The sequence below is a fragment of the Poecilia reticulata genome, chromosome 6 (genome assembly GCF_904066995.2).
Source record: "Poecilia reticulata chromosome 6, P_reticulata-male-v2, whole genome shotgun sequence".
Taxonomy (NCBI): Eukaryota; Metazoa; Chordata; class Actinopteri; order Cyprinodontiformes; family Poeciliidae; genus Poecilia; species Poecilia reticulata.
The window spans coordinates 25420815-25443953 of record NC_088835.1 but is presented as its reverse complement, the minus strand read 5'-3'; the positions used below and the strand labels follow the sequence as shown (position 1 = coordinate 25443953).

Sequence of the window (23139 nt, the reverse complement as noted above, 5' to 3'; positions counted from 1 at the left end):
TGTCTGAGCAGGAGCAAATATGTAAACAGGGTGTGGCCAGCGCTTAAGCACTTCAGTGCTTGTTTCGACAAACTGCATATATAAGAAATTCTCACTCAACTTTTTCTCCCAGTGTGTCTTTTTATTAGTTAAAATCGGATGATACATGTGATGGTATGAAACACACAAACGTACAAAAGTTTCCTGAAAAACCCCACATACTTGACACCACTTACACTGAGCATTAATCTTTAAAAATCATATCTTACCGTTTATTCCCCTAAAATAGATTATGTACAAAATTAAAGTTTTTGTGTCTACTAAGAAACGAGTCTCAAAGGTGCTCATATGCAACATTCATCTCATTTATAAACTTAAGTCCTCAACTGAAAATATACATAAACTTTGCACACAATTTCCTACTCCACCAGCTGATTACACATTTTTTTATAGATTTTCATTTGTAGTGTAAAAACATGCAAATCCATAAGCACGATCCCAAAAGATAAGATATTTACAGCCATTTTTTTTGTCTCTAATTTCCATCAAAATAAAACAAGATTAGATGCTAACTTGTAGAAACAAAAATATTCAATCTAATATGTTTTTAAAATTAAAAGCACTATTTACAAAGCTAACTTGTTATAGTGAGTGCACTAGGTTTTCCCATCAACCGTTTTTGTTTTTAAGCCATTTTGTTTAAATGCATGTTGCTATGACTGGAATAAAATCCCTCAGAGTCTATACAAACTGTTTACACAAATTAGCGTGCCGGCAATATCTGTTCAATCATAATCCTGCTGCCTTGGCGGTTCTTGTGCTGTTCTGATGGACCGTTTCGTAAAAATACACAGCAGTTTGTCCAATGGTTCAGATCCTGCATCTCAGGAATCATCACAGAAGTCTTTTTTCGTATAACCTTTCTGCAACACAAAGACAGAAATAACATTAGGGACATTTTCTAAATGTGAACAACACAACAGTAATTTATTCCAAAAAGAGCACTTGATTTCTTAATTTTGTCCCGGACACTTGGGATACATTAAAATGGCTTGCTTTTCTTCATATGTTTTAAACACGGATCACAGTGCTGGAAAAACCAAAGTCTTAAATATGAACACATTTTTGTTTTGTCTGGACTTGTTCATTAAGCAAGAGGCTGGAGGTCACACCCTTAGGGAGTGTCGCTCTGCAACCTGCAGAAGGCAGTAAATTCACAGGGTACAGCCCAGCGCAAGGTCCCGCTCGACTGGGTGTTTGCATAAGCATGTGAATGTGTGAGATGCCTCAAGTTATACAGCTTTTGAGCATGTGCCATCCAACTAATGTGGAAGCAGCAGGGAAGGAGCCACACAGATGGAAGAATGAGGGTGTGGCACTCTGACTTTTTGTTCCTGCCTTGGCTCAAGGACAGGAGACGTTTGGCAAAAAGCTGCTAAAATATGTTTACCAAATAACATGATGAAGTCATTCGTAGAAGTCTGAGATTATTGCAGAAAATATCTGCTTGGACTTGTTGAGAATGAAGTTAAAAGGTAAATTAAGAGTGAACATAATTTTAAAAAAACAAACAAAAAAAAAGTGTACCTGACATAAAACCTGACCAGAAGCAGCTCAGAAGTGATTTATGTATTAGTTGCCCTTTTTTTTTGTTAATGATATATAGTCTATGGCAACAATTTTTTCATAAAACTGTAATGAATGTTTACCTTAAACACCTTAAACTTTTGAACAATTGAAACATTTTGCCGTGAAGGTTGGATCACTGCTTTCAAACATTCTAAGCTAATGGCAGCAACAAGTGATCACAAATAAGCCATCAGTCATGCAGAGCTTGAACATTTTTTGTTATTTTCAAAGTCTCTTACCCGTCTGAAAATCCTGTGCAGTTTCCTGTAGTTATAAATGTTGCGAAGTACTACGCGTGCACTTCTGCTCGCGTCAACCATGCCTGGACTGGAAAACATTTCACCAAGTGTTAACATATTACATGAATGAAAGATGTTTACGCAGATGCGATATTCTGCGTAGACATCTAGTTCAGATAGGATGAATTTAAATTGCACATGTAGGATAAGATAACATGTCACATACTCTTCGTCCCCCAGTGTCTTCGTGTTCATCAGTCTTTCCAAGCCTGAATTTTCAGTGAGTCTCTTGGCAGCGTCGAAACTGCGCGCCACCATGTTGTTGAGAACGCCACAGAGGTTGACCAGAACGTCAACATTAGGCACGTCATTGTTGCCCTCTGGTAGCTTCTTCACCACGCCATCTAGTGCTGGTAGAGCTGAATTAAAATAGAGGTATGGATTTTTAAATAATCAATTGTAGGTGGAAAATGTTTTTCACAACCAATGTTTAATTAACTAAGCAATCATTTTTAAAACATAAATTTAATATCCCATTAAAACATTTTGATTGATTTTGTACAAGAGTTGCTTACAGTCTCATGAGGAATAAACCTTTTGATAACTTAAAAATATCCAGGTTAAATTTGTTATAAAACATTGAGTTTTAAATCTGAAGAGTGGGAAATCTGAGTAGAAAATGATTGTAATAAACAGAACCCACTTCCTTTGAGTTTACACATTGACCTTGTAAAAACGCTAATTCAAGAAAAATTGGTAACTTGTAATTCTTGGCATTTAAATGTCTTTACAACAACAAAATAAATAAATACAAGCCGGACTGACTGTCAGCATGAGAGGAGAGGCTCCTCAACAAGCCACTGAGAGAACGTAGCTCAGTGGTCCTTTCTGAGCGCAAGTGATCCAGCAGGTTTGGCAGCATCTTGTAGTCGTTCACCATGTAGCAGGACAACTTTTTAGCCCACTGCAGATTACAGACATAAAGTTTTATTATGACACGCGAAAAATGGTTTTACTTTTTTACAAAGTTCTACTAAATTTGTCACCCACCGGGTCCTGTCCACTGGTGATGTTCTGCAGAGCTCCAATGGCCGCCTCTCGTGTGACGGCATTAATTTCGCATGATTTAATCACGCTATTGTACAAATGTACTATTTTAGGGTGGCACAGCCACTCGATGCCTTTTGGAAATTTTGCTAGCTCAGTAGGTGAAAAGGATTTTTGGGCACTCTTTTTCTGCTCATCAAAAAGAAGGACACAAGAAGGTCAGGGGTGCAACAAAAATATCTTGTCCATAATACACACTCTGTCATCAAAGCCGACGACTGCTGACCTGTATGATTTTGCTGCTATTCGGTGAAAAGCAGCCGACGGTGTTCGATGAGGAAGTTGTACCATCCATTTTTGATTTCATAGACGGAGGCATTTCTTCATACACTCGGTATGAGAGGTTCCTTAAGGTGCACATCGTGTTCTCAGCACCCTTAAGCACAACCACAAACAAGTCAATATGGGCACAAAGATAGATTTTGCTTGTACAGGAAAAATTGCTTCCATTCCCACCTTTTCTTCTACCTTTCCAGTATCCAGGGTGCTACGAATATAACCCACCAAAGACTCCACCAGCCCTTTTGTTTCTCGCACCTCTTTACGGACCTTTTCTGAGCCAGAGCTCAGGTTCCTGAAAGCACAAAGCGATTAACGTCAAGAGATGTATCGTTTTAAAAATCACCTATGGCATCACTTTGATAAAAGACGGATTAAAAGAAAGAAGTGCAGTTCAAACCACAGTGAACTTTTTAGAGATATTTCAGACAAAACTGGTTACAGAGGCTGGAGTTGCTCATCCTGACATGGTAGTAAATAAATTATTGTAGTTTCTTTCCACATTTGCAGTGAAAATATTGATCCAGAGTCAAAGTAAGAGAGTTTGACTTGACCTGCTGTTTGAAGCAACAGATCAGACGTCAGAGTCTACAGAAGCTCCTGAACAGAGTTGGATGGCTGAAGTTGACATTTTAAATTAATGTATTATGTGGATAGGATATAATATAATATAAAAAATAAATCTCAAATACTCAATATCAAAACAAAATATAGTGTGTCTGCTGTCTGATGCCTGATAAAAAACGATGAGCAACCATCATGTACTCATACACCCATTCCTTTCTTTTGTTGCATGTATTTACCCATGTAATAAATATAATTTTGAATTAAATAAGTAGCTGCAGCAGTGTGCACATGTCATTACAGGACAACAAAGTCGTGGAAAAACAGAACGGCTTTCAATTGTTCAGGGTAAAGAGCTGTTGAAAAAAATCTAATTATTCGTGAGCATCACATCACTAAAGTCGAATCTTTTTTTTAAAAAGACTTCCTAAAGCTATCAGACAGGAAAATAATAATAGATGAAAGCAGCAAACATGACAGTCAGGCAGGCCCTCTATAAATTATAATGTCAAAGTTAAGCCAAGCTGCCAAGCACAACAATACTTTCTTTAGCAGATAAAAAGGAACGCAGAAGAAGATGTGAAATTGCCATTTCCCTGCTTTTAATATCAAGGTGCAATTTAAAAACTCATCTTTTTCTCTACGACTAAACCCAACCTGCACTTATGGAAAACATTCACATGCTCCTCTGAAAGCAAGTAAAAATAACTGACAAAAGACTTCAATGAACTTCAGGTGACAAAGTAACATTTTCAAATTTTTCATGAACTATTTCACAGCTTTGTGCGAAGAAAACCATTTTCAGGAACTGATCCACTTTTCTCACCTCAAGCATCCCAACGTGTTGAGTAGTATTTCTGTCTCCGAGGAACAATGTGAGGGGATACCTATGTCTTGTTTAATCTGTTCTGCTTTTTCACTCTCTTGTGCAGTGAGAGGGACAAGGATTTTCTCGGTGAGGCGAGGAAGGATCATCTTCAGATTGTCCTTCAAATTGTCTTTGGCTGAGAGATTCCACAGAATACCTGCAGGAAAAAAATAGCAACACTCAATCACCTCTTTGTACCCGGTAGTAGATGTATGCATAAGATACTAAGCGTATCTTAGTAAGCTTGAGGCTTTGTCTTGCCTCAAATGGCACATTTTAGTTCATCCCTGTCCTTCACGGCTGCTAACATATAGACGCTTTATATTCTGCAGTGAAAGCGTTCCTCACAAATGACAGGTATTCTGAACTGGCCATATAGGGTAAATATTATGCTTTCCGATTAAAAATGTTAAAAAGCTTGCTTTTGGTTATAGCTGCACAGTTCTGGTAAACTAGTCAAATATAAGGTGAGCATGCACAGTTGCTTTATCGCTTTCCCAAAGCTTCAAAGTGAACTCTGGACATGGGTGGAACTGATAAAAGAAAAAAGTAACAAGGCCGTCATTCATAGAAAGGGAGTCGCCCAGGCCTGTTCATGAGGAACCAACAGGCCTGGGCGGCTCACACACATTCTCCCCTGTTGTCAAATACACAAAGCCCATAGATATGACACCACCTCCACAACTTCACACTTTCCTCCGTTTTTCCTCTCCATATTATTAGTTTCAAAGGCTACAGCAAAGAATACACATCCTGAAAACTAGTTTGCAGCCAATCTGCTTTGAGACTCGGAAGCGAGATCGTTTTTTACGTTAAAAACTGCAACTAGTTTGTAAACAAGATTGCAGTTAGTTCAATTTAACAACAGTAGAGTGACGTGTCACAGCAAATGTGGGGACAAGTCGGCAGAGGAGAAACGGAGAAAAAAAGATGAAAACCACAAATTTCTGAGAAAATTGTGATTTTCACTTTTTTTTGTGGAGTAAATTTACTAGTTGAAGTCATGTGGAAACCATCTTATGCTTTAAATAGAGGGTGCGGAGCGGGAACTCACAGCTGATTAACACACCGGGCTTTGAACGGTCATTCATTACTATTGTACTTTCTTTGGCCAGTAAGATAAGACATCTGAAAGCAGGATGGCTCCTTAACTATGCAGGCACTTATTTAGGGTGTCTGGTTGGATTTGTGTTATTGAACAAAGACGGACAAAGATTAACTTGTTGCTCCAGGACTGAGTTGTGGTTATGCATGGAATACAACAGTCTTTTTATGTGACATCCTCCCTGGATCTTATCCATTCATAGAACAAACAGCGAGCTGCTCCACAGCGCTGCAGCAGATGTTTACAAGGAGCTTATTGGATGAACTGGAAAGCAAACTTCCTTCAGATGGTGCTAGTAGCCACACATGGGTAGGGGAGTGAAATGCACACGACTGGAATATGTTCCTGTGTGTTAAAAACAGTCCCAAAGATGGACACAGAAACTATTAATAAAACTGTGCAAACAGAGTTCATTTACTAAACTGGGGGGGGAGGGAAAGCTTGTCCAGGATGACTTTTGATACAGGTAAATTTTCAAAGCTGCAAAAGAATAATTATTAGGGTGCACTGACATGGAAATTTGGGGCAATATTCATCCATCTATCTATCCATTTTCTGTACACCCTTGGCCCTAGTGGGGGTGCTGGTGCCTAACTCCAGCGAACGTTTCAAGCGAGAGGCGGGGTCACCCTGGACAGGTCGCCAGTCTGTCACAGGGCAACACAGACACAGACAGGACACACAACCATGCACACACACACTCACACCTAAGGACAATTTAGAGAAACCAATTATGGAATCAAACCCAGGACCTTCTTGCTGCAAGGCAACAGTGCTACCAACTGTGCCACTGTGCCATATCAATACTGGGGCAATATTGATATTCAGTTTCAATACTGCAATATGGCAATATTTACCTATGTCTTATATTTTACATAATGATTTCTCTACCATGTACTGCCTACATTGCTGCTCTGCTTCAGTGAAGCACTCCCACAGTCTTGCGTTGCATCACTCTCCCACTACTGAACAAATTCCACATGACCAATGGCCTCGCCCCATTTCATCAAGGAGTGTAGCACTCGTTAATGCATTATCTGAAATAAGTGTATCTGTGAAACTAATTACTGCATTTGTTGAACTAAAACATTTTTTTTCTAAAGTACAGCTGCACTCTTGACTTATTCTAACGAAACAAATAACGTCCATCATTTACTTCACGATCTCGCAATATTGTCACATGTAGAACTTTATGTCTTTATGTCATTTTCTTTTCTTTTCTGATCGTCAGTAAAATTATGAACATCCACCAGAATGGATGTTATCAAACTCTCTGTTGGTGTAGGTCCAACTTTTATAACAGACTTCATTATTTTACCTGTGATGTTTTTGTGAAGCTCATCGTCTTCCATTACAAGCGCCTCATTAAGCATCGCGATGCCATTGCAGTCAATAAGGTCCTGCTTATTATCAGCATGTTGAAAGATCAAATTGCGCACGGCGCCAGTGGAATAACGGCGAACTTCAGGATCAGGACTGTTGAACAGCCTCACCAGATCCTCAGTGCCACCCAACGCTTTCACCTGGAACAAACACAGAGAATGTTTCAGCAATTCAAACAGCTCTGTAGATCATTTTGTTTTTATTACTATAGATTATTTTAAATTAAGCACTTTTTAATCTCTGTTCACAGAGTTGCACAATTCAAGCAGTAGGATTAGTTTTTTTTCTTTTCTTTCTTTCTTTTTTTTATTTTTTACAAAAAATAGAAAAACAATCTTCCTACATTGGTAAATATTTCAGTCATGAATCTTTTCCAATACAGAACCACAATAAAAATGTCCAGAAACGACCCTATTCTATTCACACAAAAGCAACTCAGAAGAGAACTGTAATAAGGTGAAAAACAAACAAAATCATCTATTAACGTCAAAATAAACTTCTAAATGTGTCAAATGCCCCAGAAAATGTTTGGAGGGGTCACTAGATGCAGGGACTTAAAATCTTGGGGTTGTGCAGGAAAACCAACATAATTTTAATCCTAATTGGCTGTTGTCACATTTAGACAGCATGGCTTAGAGTTGGAGATAAACATTTAAAGCTGACATGCAGATAAATTCCAAATGTTCTGGTTTCTGTACTAATTTTTTTTTTGTTGCCAGTCATTTTAACAATCAGCAGGAAAGAGTTGTTGATCTCATGAAAAAAAAAAAAACTTTTCTCCAAAGCAAGAGTATCTGCAGGGTTTGTTTGTAATGTGTTTCAAATTTTAAGAAAGCATTTAATTCCTAAAATTCTTTGATTATATTTTTTATGCTTACACTCCTTGTCACCTTCTTTGTCTTTGGCCTCAAAAGGTTTAATCACCATTGACTGCTCAGCAGCTGGTATAGTATGAAAGTATTGCACTGCCTACTAATCAGGTATTTTAGCCAGTTTAGAAAATTTAGAAGCAATCTCCTTATGGCAGAGGTTAAATTATTTGCTTTATATTCAGTGGGGTTTAGGCCTTTTAAATGCTGATGATCAACTATGCAACACAACGAATGAGAGGGAAACTGTGGAGCAGTAATGTGGATCTTTACAGCAACCTCAAATGGGGAAGCTATCCGTCAAGGGTTGTCATCGCTGCGAGAAAAACAATTTTCATGACCAAGTTTCTCAGTTGAAGGAATGCGGAGAAGAAAGCGCATTCTAAACACAAGTGCCGTATTTGCAAAATACCTCTTCTTTTGATGACTTCTCATTGTAGCAAATATGCTGAAGGTACGCTGAACCCAAGGCGTGCAACCCTGTGTCGTCCCCTCTCAGGTATGAAATTGCAGTGGGTACATCCAAGCTGTGGATCCTGCAAAATGTACAAATGAACTGAAACAGAGAAAATTTCACCCTGTATTCAACTCTAGCTAGAACAAAACAGAGAATTTGGAAAAGTAATTTGGACAAAAATTTCAGTTGGACAAATTCCTTTAAAAAAAAAAAAAACGAGGCTGTGTGAATCTGAACCAAGCAGCCACACCCTAAACCCAAACCCGTCTTGCCACTATAGAGCCGCCTCCCAATCCGCATCTCTTAGGAAATGCACACTCCTGTTAATGTGCTGCATGTTACAACACCGTGTTTGTACATCACTATCAGTAATCATCACATAAGAGTCATCTGAATGAATGAATAAATGAATGAATGAATGAAAGACCTCACCCTGCCATTTACTTTCCGCCAATGTCTTGGCTTCTAAAAAGTACCTGAGAAAAATTTCATTCTTGAAAATCTCCACATTGAACTGGTTACATTTATGACTCGCATAATTAGTCAATTGCTAAGAATTTATTGCAGGATAATTACCAAAAGTATATTTTCCCTTATGAATGTAAAGAGACCGAGTTACTTCTTGTTTTTTTAAATTGGAATACTTTGGGTTTTTTTTTTTAAACACGATTTCTGGGACTTTTCCTGTACAATTGTGGTCAGACATTTTGGGTCATTGCAGTTAATGGAATTTTGGCAGTAAGAAATTTTGCAGACATGAGCTGGTATGTACAGTACAATTTCAAAGCATGATAGAAACAATTGATATGCACAGGGGCTTTGATAATACAATAATGGATACTTTCCAAGATTCTTACCCTTCAAAGCGGGGATTGTCTTCAAAATCTGCCTGGCCATAGATATCCATGCCCCCGCCCACGCTCTGAACACTTCTCATAGACGTGGATCGCATCAGGCCACCTTGGCGTTGCTGAGAGAGGTTCCCGTGGGAACCAGATTTCACGGACATTAAAAACCCACTATCCATTCTGTCTCCTCCTGCTCCAATGTTGCCGGAACTTGAGGTCATCCGGGACCCAGACATGGAGGTCACACTCATCCGGTTACGGTTTGCAATCCTGTTGATGGTGCGGTGGGCTGGGCCTTTAAAGGACTGCTGTTGGATAATCTCTGTCCCTCCTCCTCCCAGACCACCACTACGGGATAGAGTGCCACTTAAACTTCGGCGCCCAGTGCTGAGTGCTGGCTCCTGGGTCTGGAACCCAGGAGCCAGCACAGTCTGATAACTCATGGTGCTTCCTCCTTGTCTTAATTGGGTGTCGTAGCCGTTCATTCCACTCTGGGAATACTGCTGGTCAAAGGTGCCATCTCGCTCGGAGATCAGGCTTCCAGCATCGCTGTTGTCTATCATCCACGCCGGGTTTCGCAGTGAATGCACAGACATGTCGTCTCGATCCATTTGGTTCTGTCTGATGGTCCCTTGGAAACCACCACTGTGCATTTCTTCCCGGTAAAAACCTCCACCTCCACCTCCACCTCCACCCACACCCACACTCATCCGCTGAAACTGGGTTATGTCTGGGGCTGCGGACCGGCTGCTGAATTCTGTCCTGGCGGACACACGAGGACCCTGAGCATAAGGAAAAGAGAGAATGTTACCACAGTTTGATATGCTTACAGAGTTGATCTGCAGTTTCTGGTGAAGAGTGTGCATGAGTTAATTGGATCAGAGTACTTTTTTTTTTAAAAATAAAATGGTTTCTAAACTTGACTGCAGGAATGTGTTTCAACTGGAAACAACATTCCTGCCCTCTGAGCTTGTTGTCTTCAATTCCAGATCTCATTCAGATGTTTAAAATGCCACGTCAGGTCTGTCACACTCACAGCTCAAAACATCAGTGTTTCACTAGAGGTTGCACCAAAACAGAAGAATTTAGAGGGCAGACTTGAAAACTCAGAGGTAATCTGATCACGGTTCACTGTGAAATATCACACATGCTCAATCCTTCTTGACCCATCTTGCCAACGCAAGTTTATTTCTCTCATGCATCCAGTTTTATGGTGCATTAGACGATCCTCCAAACATTTCAGTGCAATGTGTGCTGATCAATTTGTGAAAATGCTGCTGTACTCACCAGGGTTTTTGAGCCCGAGTACATGTAGGAAGACTTGGAACTGTAACTTGGGCTGTAGTTGCTGTATTTCATTGTTGATGAACCGCCGTAGTCTAAATAAAAAATGAAGAAAAGAATTTAATGAATAATGTCAACAAATACTTTCTGATTCCATCTTTCAAAATCTTCAAAACAGCACTTTTTTGTGCTCAACGGATTGAAGTGGAAACATTTTTTTAAAACAAATTGTGGAACAAAAATACACATCCTACTTTTGCAAACATGTAAAATCATAACACAACATTTGTGTTGTGCCATTGTGTTTTATGCAGCAATTTGCATCAAAGTCATTGCAGTTTAAATGGCATGTATTGTGTTGCACGGATGTCTGATTGCACAGAGACTTTGCAGGACCTGGCCAAGTTTAACATCTCCAGTTACTGGGAACAATCTTCCATCTGATGCACAAAGACCACAGCATGTTTGAGTGCACAGACTATGATCGAATGTTTAGCTCCTGTTTCACATTAGACTGTAAAAAATAGTAGATATGTTGCTAAACATTCCCAATAGAAGGAGGCTAAATGAACAGTTGGTGTAGCTGAAGAAATAACACAGTTTTTTTATTTGTTTACTCTGGCTAAAAAAAGAAAAGAAAAGAAAAAAGAAAAGATTGGTGTCACGTTTGGTCATACGCCAGAGTCAATTTTGCACCCTTTCATTCATTTTGATGAGAATAATGCTAAAATAAGAGTGAAGGGAGGACAATTCAGGACACAAATCTGTAATTTCTCCCAGAAGGGATATTAAATGTCTGTATCATGTTCACTGGACCTCTTTCACACAGGTTCTAAGGTCCATCACAAAGACATAAAGAAACCTAAAGGCTTTTAAAGAGGAATAGTAATCGGTGTTCATGAGATTTAGGGGAACATGAATATTAACACAGACATTTGTGATGGTTTGTAGTTTTCAAAATATTTCAGTCTGACCCTCCAAAAAAATCTCTGTTTTCAGGTAAAATGATGCATTAAATAATTGTAATACTATTCATTTGCTTCGATATGAGCTCAGAATATGCACTTTTTTTTCCATTACCAGTTCCCTGCATGCTAAGCATACCTGCAAGTTTGCTACACAACTGTAAATCAGTTCACAACAGCACTATGATATGCTATAAAATGCTTTGTTTTCAACATATCTAGATTTAGTACCGTCACAGATGACGGAACTAAATCTGTTTTTTGGGAGTTAGCTCTAAAGAGTCTCTAAGAGTGAAAGTTTTCAGGAAAATTAAAAATACTTGCGTCACTAAAATAATTCTTAAATTTTTTAAAATATTTTTTCGAACTATTTTTTTGTTGCAAGTTATCGCGAGATTTGCATGCATGTGAAAGGCTGCGAGACTTGAGTAAATAGAACGAACAGAAGCCCGGAAGCGAGCTACGTGTAGCAGCCTCGTGTCTCCTGTAGCTGTCAGAGTATTTGTAATTATGTTTGGCATATTTTGTAAATTTATCAGGTATGGTGTTTTAATTGTATAATATTTTAATTTAGAGTGGACTACGAAGAATTAATCTGTTAAAGACGTTCGAAGTGGCAGGCGGCCATGAAGTAACTTTTGCTAAAGCACATGTTACCCGTCTGTAAATGTATCCATCTACAGCTTTGTGTTTTATTTTTATAGTTTTCACGGTGTTTAATAAAGAGCCCGTCTAAAGGAAGCCGTGCCGGTGTTGTCACTTAGGAGTAACAATACTCTTTTTGTGATAAGCTAATGTGCTAAATGCAAGTCCAGCCACGTTGCACTCACAACAATGGCTTTTGATTGTGGAAGTTGTTACTAAAGGAAGATTTAAAGTTAACCATTTTCAATATCAGTGAGGTGTTTAAAATTACATCAGAATAAACGGAAATGTTTAAAAAAGTTAACTATCTTCGTAAAATGTAAGACTACATGTTTAGAAATTGAGAGCATGACTTAAAGCAGAGAGTACATTACATTTGCTGTGTTTTATCTCCTTGTAGCTTTCAGTCTCTGCTTGTCATGGAGCATCATTTATTTGGAAATGTTGGCAGCATTTTGGAAATCTCAGAGTTGAGATAAAAATCAGCTTTTTTTTAGAAGGTACATATGTGGAGATCACGGTTTTATCAAAGCTAGCCCTAATAACGATTCTATTTGCTAATGTAAAATACCAACATCAGTTTTAGTAAATATAATTACTAAAATTAATTATAATTTTAGTGTTTAAATTGAATATTTGAACACTTCTTAAAGGGGCAACATTATGCATTTTCCAAGCCATTTTATAACACAATCAAGTAACAATGTTAACGTCTGTTATAAAAATGTTATACATACCAAATATGAAATGTAACACCTTGAAATTGGGCCTGTGTTTTTTAAAAACTCTTGCTCTTTCTGAAACTCTACCTCCAAGAATTCACAACATCGCTCCTCTATTAACCCTTTAACAACAGTTTTACCAGCATTGCACTGAGAAGTGGCTCGCACAATGAGATCAGCAGATGCACAGTTCCACCAGGAGTTTACCAATTACTGCTGGCTAGTCTATAGGAACTGAGTACGGGGTTTGAAGTGTTGGAAGCTTGGACATTTGGAACCTGCCTCAATGGCGGCAGTCTGTCCTCCCAGGCACTCCAGGTATGTTTTTGATGAAGGATTAACATTTTAACATGACGCAAAGCTCAAAAATCGTCGAATTAGCATGATACTGCCCCTTTGAAAACTGAATTGATTTAACCAAAATTGGCTTAAACGCAAACAGAAAATCAAAACCCAAACAAAATTCAGATTTGTGCAACAATAACTTAAGTGTGACCTCAAACCAGTTTGTTCATTAAGTTCCACCTATCCTTAAACAACACTTGTGTTGTTACTGTACCAGGCCTCCTTCATGCCTGAGAAGCTGTTGCTTTTCCACTTCTCATGTGCCTTAGCGAGAGACTCCGACATGGCCCCAGGCACACCGCTTAAAAAAACCAGTTGCCGTAGAGAGAGAGATGACTGACATGTTCTCTGACGTGACCCGAGCCCAACCCCAACAACGCCCAGCACACCTGATAGCGTCAGTGTTTTACAGGCCCACTAAAACACACCCTGAATCACCTTCAGCGCCTACTCTTTTTCTTTACATCACTTGCTAGGATTCCAAACGCAACACTGCTGAGACACGTCCCCTGAAATACATGCGCAGCTGCGGCTGCTTTAAGACACAGAAGGGGAGGTATTCCTTCCAGATTCCTCTGTGTGTTTTTGTTTTTCCCATCTGCAAACGCTTATGCATTCATTATCAAGTTCTCTAAAGCCACAAACCACTGAAATGGCACTACTCTGCTCGGTGAGGTTTCAGCCGACAGCTGATAAAATGTTACATTGTGTGACTGCATGTTTGCCTCCAGGCAAAAGTCAGGGATGATTTACCCTGGCAGTCGTTAAGAGGTATATTTTAGCTAAGAAAAACAGAGCACCACAATATTTAGGGAGACGTGTCATGTGTCTGTTTCAGCTCAGTTTGTAAGAAACAGCAGGAGCAGCATATTCGCCTGTTGAGGCAGGTACAGCCGACACCTGAGAAAAGCTTAAACCAGTAGAGTGAGTAAAAGCCTCTCTTTCTGGATCCAAATAGCCTGGAGTTTGGAGGTCACATCGGCACAAACCTAATGTCAAGGTGTTCTGCTCGTTCTCTGCTTGTTGACTGAGAACAGTGACGCACAAGACATGAAGGAATGTCTCGACGCAACAGGCAGGTATCCAGGGTCAGGTGGCACACGATCCTACTTCCTGACACACATTCAGTTCAATAAATGCATTACATTAACAAATGTGGTGCAACCACCAACTACGGTAGCTCCAAGCGCTCAGGAAGCCTTTCAAGCCACTTCTGGAGGTTTTCACAATCACTTGGAAACCAATCCCACACTGGGATGGAATATTTCGCAATAACGCTTAGATAGGCAACTTTTACCCGAGTCATATATTTTGACAACATGCGTTTCTAACAACAACCCTCATGTCTGGAAGTCAACTCCAAGCTGATGCCCTTTCTCACATTCGCACTGCTATCAGGAAACTTTATGAAAGCAGGTCTTGTTGAGGCCTGTTACACATTAACCACTTGTACAAGTGCAGAAACAGGACATACTGTAAAACTGCTGCTGCTTCAGGACAAATTAAGAAATTCCCCCAAAGGACTGATCCAAAACAAACTTGAATCAAACGGGAACATCTATGCTGCAAAAAACATGCAAACAAAAAAAAAAAACAATCAAAAACTCCTCCCACACAAAGCAGGCATCCGTTTTCAGAATGTACTGAATTATACAATGGGCTTTCCTGAATCAAAAGAAAAAGAAATAAGATTTAAATTCTAAACCTACAAGTAACCAGATACGAAAAAGTCAATGCATCCTCCTAAACAGTTTTATTTTGTTTTATTATTGACAACAGCAGAATATCTTCTTAAACATAAAATATGCAGAGTATTAAAACTGCCAAAAATCAGAAAAAAATCATTTATAATGCAACACCGACCAACTGGAAAAACAAACAAACCTTTCCTGGCACAGCAGACACACTCTCTCACTCTCTCTTTTGCAATATTTACCAACTTGAGTCATTTTTAAATGTATTTATGAATCACAAGAGATTTATCAGATTTAAATCCATGACAACCAAAAAAAAAAGATTGCTTTTTCAACAACTCCAGGCTGAAAGGTGTAAAGTCAAATCTACAAATAAAAAACAAATAAACATAGCTGCTTCTTTAATGTGTTAAATTCCTTTGTAACAGTCAAACAGTAATTTGCTTTTGGAGAAAATTACCAGACTGACGTAAAAAGCCAAAAATAAAAAAATACATCTAAAAACATTAAAATGTCTCTCAGTGGTGACTTTCTCTAAATCTTTCTCAGATTCTCTTTCTCAGCTTTCTCTAATCCCATGATTCGCTATCATTTTCAAGTGAATTTTTTTAAAATGAACATTTAAATAAATGCATGCATGTTGAGAGGGTCAATTTAGTAGACCAGTGCATTTTGTCTCGACCTCAGGGTCATTGGACGACCCTAACGAAGTTGATTCTTAGCACTTCAAGTCTTACTGAAGTCTTTCCCTCGCCACATTTTTGACCCTCCTTGCACTTCGTGAGTCGGTGAAGTCGCATCAATCGTCCTGGATTTTTGTTTTGGATTTCCTGTAATGTACAAACTTTTGCTTGCACATACCTGACACATCATGCAACTAAGGACAGCATACTTTTAGAGTGCGTCACAGATGTATCATTAGCGAAAGACGCCCGTTTATTTGTGGTAGGGACTTTGATCCCCAAACATCTGTCTGGTACTTTTGGTTGTTAAGTTTTTATTCACAAAGCTGTAGCTTACAAATCTGTACAAAGGGATGTTTTACCATCATAAGAGGATGTCAGATGAATAAAATAAATTCATTTAACTATGCTGATCATGTTGATTGTCATGCTTTCGTGCTTTATTCATCAGCGTTGCAGACCATATTTGTAGTTTTAGAGGTGGATGTGCTAAATCTTACTGAAAATACTGAACTGAACATGTTTAATAATGTAAGAAAATGTGAATACTTCTTAACTGATTTTTGATATTGCAATATCTAGTAGCAAGGCAATTTTATTTGCATAGCAAAATAAGACAAGCAGAAAAACTAGAGATGCACCAACATTAATATCCGTACTGGCCTCGTTAGTGAAAAAAAGTTCTAGATTGGGAATCGGTGACAATGTACCAGATCTATAATGGCAGATCTATTCAGTCTAATTCTATGCTTTGTGCTTTTGCTTATATTTATCTTACATTATATTTAGAATTTCAGATTGTACTTTCTGAACCATTTAGTCACACTGACTGAACAAATTAAAGTTGTGCTGTTTTTAAGTGTTTGACCAATCGTGGGAAGCCGTTTGTGTATTTAAGTGTGCATTGTGCTGTGCAGTAAATTCAACACATTTATGTCTGTGTTCAAAAGTCAATTCAGTACTTTTTTTTTTCAGCATCTGTATCAGAAGTGAAAATCGTCCCCAAGAAAAACATGAAAACAAAAAAAGTGACGAACATGTTTCACTTAATGGCGTTCCAGGTATTATTAACTGAAGATAATTTCTAATTACAATAAATTAGAACTAGCTAATTAAACTAAACTAAATTAAACTAATTAAACTAAATTAACTAGAAATTATTCTAGTTCTAATTAACTTCTTTTGTCTGAGGCATTGTGTTTTTGGGAAATCATTATAACTGCAACCCCAAATGACAAAGGAGTTGAATAGGAAGCTTAGAGGATCATATCCCCAGCTGCAACATCGCTCTGCCCAGCTTTCTAACCAGACAGCCAGACGGAGCTTTAAAGAGGAGGGGCAAAGGCAAATGAGGTGGATTAGCAGTGCTTGACAAAACCTGATGGTGTCATCCAGGTCATGCTGTGAAATATTGTCTATGCTGTCCAAAAATGTAACTATTAAAATGTCAGAACTATTAGACTGTCAAACAGCGACAGAGTCAGCCTCTTCAGATTCATCTGCTATGGGAGATCCTTCATGCCTGCAGCATCACCAACCATAACAACTCTTTGAAATTTACTTGGATAACATGAGTTACAACAAAATTGAATTTCCCTTTAAATAAAGTCATTTTGAATTGAAATACATCACCATGTGAAAGTTGAAAGTCTCCAAGGTCTTACTTTAAAATCCAATATGGCTAATACACAAATGCTTCAGGCATTTAATGCCGAACTATTTATTTGCCTCATTAAAACCAGTGACATCAAAGCTTATGTACAATCTCCATTTCCTTTAGTATGAAAAGTACATTAGAGGCTTGTCTTTCTGATAGTAATTAATGACCACAACAGTTATCCAATCCCACTGGTTTCCTAACTTATAACTAGAACACACTCAACTCAGTTCTGACATCACCCCCAGTGTTAAGATCTGAGTTTTGGTACTAAAATGCTGTATTTCTCTAGGATTGACTGCAACAGTGGGTGGAGTAACTAGAAAGCTGTGGGTTCCACTCTTGATTACTTTTGTTACTTATTGATGTACTTCTGGATACTTAACTTCTTACACTCCTATTGAATCAACTTTTATCTATTTTTGGCAGTTTTGCTCTTCCATAGAAACTTGTGGTTATTTAATAAAATTCATTGCAATGTGGTTTCCTCATCCGCTGAGTATATTTTATGTCTGTTCTGATGTAATGATCTTGCCTACAGCCTCTTGAATAAACTCATTCAGTGTGACAAAGAACTCAGCTGTGGGGAGGTAGAGATGTTTCACCTAAACAAAGCAAACCATTGTCCAGCTTTTGCAATATCATATATCCTCCCTCAACAACTTTTACGACTTATATATAGATATATGACTTACGTCTCCTATCCTTTATATATTGTCTTATGGGAGCTCAAAGTTCAACGTCACAGACAGATAACACCTATTGGTCATAAATTCACGTCTGTGGTCAGATAACGATTCCAACACCTGTGCTTTGCATCTGTGACTTTTCTGTTTAAGTCCAACACCTGCCAGCTAAGAAAATATATATATTTAAATCTATTTTACTTGTTTCTTTGGAAATAAGTGGTACTTCCTCTTAAACTTATGAATGTTTTTACCTGACATTGCGTATTGGGAGGCCTTTCCATTCTGACGCGGAAGTGTGCCCTTCTCGGCCATTTTCATCTTAATCTGCTCCTGGACACGCCGCGCTCGCACGGCGCTGTCCGACATGGCGCTCCCATTCCCGAGTTGGTTGTCCGACGGGAGAGCATACGTGGTTGATAAGGTGTGTGGCTGTAAGGAAGAAAGAAAAGCGTTCTCCGATGTCAACATGCTCATGGCGACAGAGTCAAGAGAGAGAGAGACAGAGTCCAGAACGAAAAGGCGCGACTGTGATGTTCCCTGCTGAGGACAAACTCTGTCCGCCCGGTCCACGGACAACACAACTGCGCTTCTGGAGGCAGACAAACTCCAAGACCCGCTTGGTTGCGGGGGGTGGAGCCACGCAGAAACCAGACACCTGACTCACAGGTGAGCTCTGGACCGCGTCTAGATAAGCAGCTGACTCAAATCCCCTAACATAGCGCTTATCAGACAAAAATGCTTAACCTTTTTTTTTCCTCCATTTTCTCTTCTTTTTTATACAACTTGATTTTTTTTACTTTTACCGAGATAAAACGTTATGAAATATCACTACTCTGACCTCAGTAAACTTTCTGGAGACTCTACTCACTGCGAGTAACTATTTTAACGAAAAAGGCATGAGAGAAACACACGTACATTTTCGTACACACGCGTTGCTATTCTAATGTTATTTAAACCATTAGGAGATAAAGTGAAGACACCATATTGTCACTGCAACCATGTTCTAATACATTATCTACTGTAAGTTTTAGTTTTATAGGTATTCTATTGAAAATATGTTTTAAAAGTATTTATTCTTCCTGAATTTTCATTTACATTTTGGTGTTTAAAATACCAGAATTAGCACAAATAGCTTCATTTTCATCAAGTACTGTAACTTTAGCAATTTCTTCCATTGCTACGTTTTACTTTTACTTTTACTTAAGTAACAGAACGTTGAAGTAATCCTACTCTTTCTTGAATACAGTTTTATATTACATTGTTTCTATTTTTTTAATACTTTAAATCTAATTCTGCTAGGAATATATATATATATATATTTAGTCTTTATTATAATTGTTACTCAATATCTGATAACTTTCTGACAGGAAAACCTGCATAAAGTTTCATAAAGTTGTAAAAAGATGGTTAAGTCAAGTTTATTTGCACATTTCAGCAACAATGCAGTTCAAAGTGCTTCACATCATAAAAAAAGAATACAGTGACCAATTATGTAACAAGCAATAAACATTGCAAAAATATGTTACGAACTGGAACACAATAACGAAGGAAACTAACAAAAGGCAAATATAAGTATCTTAATAAGCCACAGCAGAATTTCAGCAGCTTTACTATTTTATTAATTCATATAATAAAAACTGTTTACTAAAAAAGTGATTTTCTAATTACTAAATGAGTGGCGATTCTTTCATAAACATCTTGCTGCTTTCTGGGATTAAGTTATTGCTTTATTTTAATGAACTAGATTTAAAGCAGGAATTATATACTGACAAGGTTTTATGGATTTTTATTGTTAAGCAGCATATAAAGAATTATATCATGTATGATATTTATTTCTAGCTTTAAGAAAACCTTCGACATTTTGTTTAGGTGAACATCAAATTATCTACCTTACAGCGCTTTAATGTATTTTAGTTATTTATTTTTAGACCTGCCAGTTTATGCTAACAATAAGGCTAAGAATAAGAATGACAGATTTTACTTTAAAACTGTCTGATGTTTTCTGTGAGATTTTGCCTCAAAGCAGACATTTGGCTGAAAACATCAAAGTGTAGATTCACGTCATAGTTCACATCCTCCTTTAAGAAACTGACTTGTAACAAGCTACTTGATAACATTAAGATCAGTTAAAGACAAGTTTACATTGAGCCTGTGAGATGTGAGCTTAAAGAGCTTTTGTTAAAACCCTTACAAAGGTAAACAAAGACAAAGGAGTGTCAAAGAAGCCAATGCTTTTGATTAAAAATGAGTAATATAATAAGCTACTCTACATCCATCCATTTTCACCCTGGACAGGTCGCCAGTCTGTCGCAGGGCAACACAGAGACACACAACCATGCACACACACACACTCACACTCACACCTAGGGACAATTTAGACAGACCAATTAACCTGACAGTCATGTTTTTGGACTGTGGGAGGAAACTGGAGTACCTGGAGAAAATCCACATATGCACAGGGAGAACATGCAAACTCCATGCAGGAAGACCGGGAATTGAACCCAGAACCTTCTTGCTGCAAGGCAACAGCTCTACCAACTACGCCACTGTGCAGCCCGCTACTCTACATAGTAAGACATTTTGTCAGGAAGCATTTTTTGCTCTCAAAGGTAAGTAAAAAAGGAGAGTTTGCATCTACTCCAACAATTATAGATTTTGTATTATAGATTCAGTAATTATGAAACATAATTGGGAATTTAATTCAAAGTTACCAAAACATTATTATATTTTCTATTGTAAATATACTCAGTAAAGAGAGAAACTAATTCACCTGTTGGTATAATAAACTGAATTTGACAGCATATTAAAACTGGGATCGGTATTAAATTCAAATCTGTGTGTATGATTTGATCTTATGATTTTTTTTTGTTGTTGTCTGGAGATCTGCCCTGTTTGTCCTGCAAAGGGCCTTGAGACGCTTAGATAATTTCATAGATTTTGATTCAAATTTGTTTTCATTTCAACAATTTAAAAATGAGTCTTCACTCATCTTAAAATTAAACAATGTGTATTCTCAGTGAAAGTTTCGGTCTGTCGCATTTGATCCATTCAATTCAATTGTGCGTAGTTTATTTACATTGCATCAGCTCACCACAAAGGTCCTCTCAACCACTTTACAAGATAAACAGGTCTGATTGATGTCCACTTAGGTTAAGGTTTACCTCACGGCATGAGGAGAGATGTCCATTCAAGACTTAAATTCAAACTGCTGTACTTTGTATCTGTTGTACTTTGTGAATGCAGCTAAATGACTTTCTTCTGTGCTGTAATATTTGTACATATGTTGTCACAGCCTTGTTTCACAATAACTCTACACACAGAGAGCTCTTTTGAAGATCTATATGAAAGGATTTAAAAAAAAAACTAAATCAGGAAGAAGTCAAATAAAACCGTGAAGAACAGACGCCATGTTAACAGCGACAGGCGAACTTTAATCTACGGGGAATGGTAAACTGATCTGCTCGCTTTTTTTCCCTTGATTTATAGATTTTCAATGTTCCATTCACATATTACTCATTTGTATTGCGCTGCAGTAATAAAATTGTACCTGAAAACGAAGTTTAATAAAACTATTATGTTCCTTTCATTTTCTTTCCCTCCCCCACTCTTTTTTTTTTTTTTTTTTGCAAACTGTCAATCCCCAGTTTTTGCTGAAAGGCTGTTACAAGGTGTGGCACTGTAGCACTCTATCATTAAGCCCAAGCCACACCTTGGATTTATTTGTTTTGTTTAATTTGAACATAGCAACAAGAGTTATTGCCTCTAATGCAACAGCATGTGAGTGGTACATTTTGTACCGCTCACATGCTGTTGGTTTCTGTATGTCTGTGTCTGAATGGCAATTTTTGAGTTACAGGTATTGAAAATACAAAATTGAGTAAACGCAAATACATTTTTTTCTGATTAATACATCTTCGTATTGATTCTAATTGATTTGTTTCCATTGTAACTTGAGGTATTTATTTAACATATATACACTTGGACAAATAAATAAATAAATAAATTTAAAGCAGGAACCCCAACCAACCAAGATGTTGTTCTGCTTTCAGTTGTTTTCTCAAAGCAGGTCAGTCTGACCTAAGGGAGCAAAATTGCTCACGGTCCTTCTCAATCAACATCATCTTTATGTGAAATGTATTTATTAGTCTGATGTAATATTCTCACTTTAAATGCTGTGTAGCAAATGGAAAATTATCATCAAAATGCTCACATGTCCTCATGACTCCTGAAAACATCAATCAGTGCAAAATAAATCCACATAATATAGTTCACCCAATGAAATACTGAAATAAATTAACTTCTCAGTAATGTTCTAATTTGTTGAACATAACTATATATGCACAAGCAATTAGCAAAAAGCAGCTTAAAGGCTCAACAATAAGAAGCAAATGCATACAAGTCAAGCTTAGGCCTCGTATCCAAACCTGCAAGGAGGGAAAAACTGTTAGCTTCAAACTCTTCTGTCAAAATTTAGACTTACCATGACCTGTGAGTGAGACGTTCTCCTCTGACTTTCACCTGGACTGATCTGATTTTGTGGGTGTCAGAGTATTAAAAGTAACAGTAACTATGTTAACGCCCTCATTTTAATTAACTATCCTATGCAGAAGCACAAAAAGATGAGTCACAGACAGGTTTGACACCATGGGGTGTGTTGAAAAAGAAGAGGAGCGAGCCACGCCGTCTGAGCAATGACGACGATGAGCAGAGAGACACGAAGACAGATAACGCTCTTTCACTTACGCTGCTGCGCTCGATCTCATAACATCAATCTCTATCAAACAGGAATATGAAACTTTGCCAGAACAGAACTTATCAGTCGTTTTGTTTTTGTTTTTTGGGTAGGGAAGCAGATTTTTCATGATTACTTGTTTCCTCTATGGTGGTGACTCACTCAGGGCGGTAAATACTCAGAGCAGAAGTTCTACTGAATACCAAACCGTGACGATTTGTGAATAGAGTCCAAAATGTGACTCAAACCAGGTACATTTGTCAGAATCAGGAGAGTAACGCCATGAGAAAATCACCTTCTGCTTGCTGTGTGCATAAAGGAAAGCTTTATGTGAAAGCTTTCCTTTCACATAAAACTGAGCTGAAGTTATCAGAGAGCTGCAAAAACACACAGATA

General features: G+C 38.0%; 1 protein-coding gene across 2 annotated transcripts; it reads right to left on the bottom strand.

Moving 5' to 3' along the window:
- Nucleotides 1-100: 100 nt before the first annotated feature.
- On the bottom strand, nt 101-22601 carry LOC103466477 (plakophilin-3-like). 2 transcript variants are annotated; one of them, XM_008412064.3, is made up of 14 exons: nt 22492-22601; nt 18263-18440; nt 10615-10706; nt 9337-10109; nt 8435-8558; nt 7089-7293; nt 4624-4822; nt 3411-3528; nt 3181-3330; nt 2898-3083; nt 2673-2811; nt 2074-2266; nt 1848-1935; nt 101-902 (listed from the first exon to the last, which is right to left on the bottom strand). In XM_008412064.3, the coding sequence occupies exons 1-14, from the start codon at nt 22492-22494 to the stop codon at nt 864-866; spliced, it is 2487 nt and encodes an 828-aa protein (XP_008410286.2). In that variant the 5' UTR covers nt 22495-22601; the 3' UTR covers nt 101-863. The 2 variants fall into 2 exon arrangements, with proteins under 2 accessions (XP_008410286.2, XP_008410285.2); XM_008412063.3 differs by lacking the exon at nt 22492-22601 and having other exon boundaries at nt 18263-18603.
- Nucleotides 22602-23139: the final 538 nt, after the last annotated feature.

Coding starts and splice junctions, on each gene's coding strand:
- LOC103466477 (XM_008412063.3), bottom strand. CDS start 18,485: ATGAGCATGTTGACATCGGAGAACGCTTTTCTTTCTTCCTTACAGCCA. Junction 3,084..3,180: donor ATAGCAGCAAAATCATACAG/GTCAGCAGTCGT, acceptor TTTGATGAGCAG/AAAAAGAGTGCCCAAAAATC. Junction 2,267..2,672: donor CCTCTCCTCTCATGCTGACA/GTCAGTCCGGCT, acceptor ATTTTAATTCAG/CTCTACCAGCACTAGATGGC.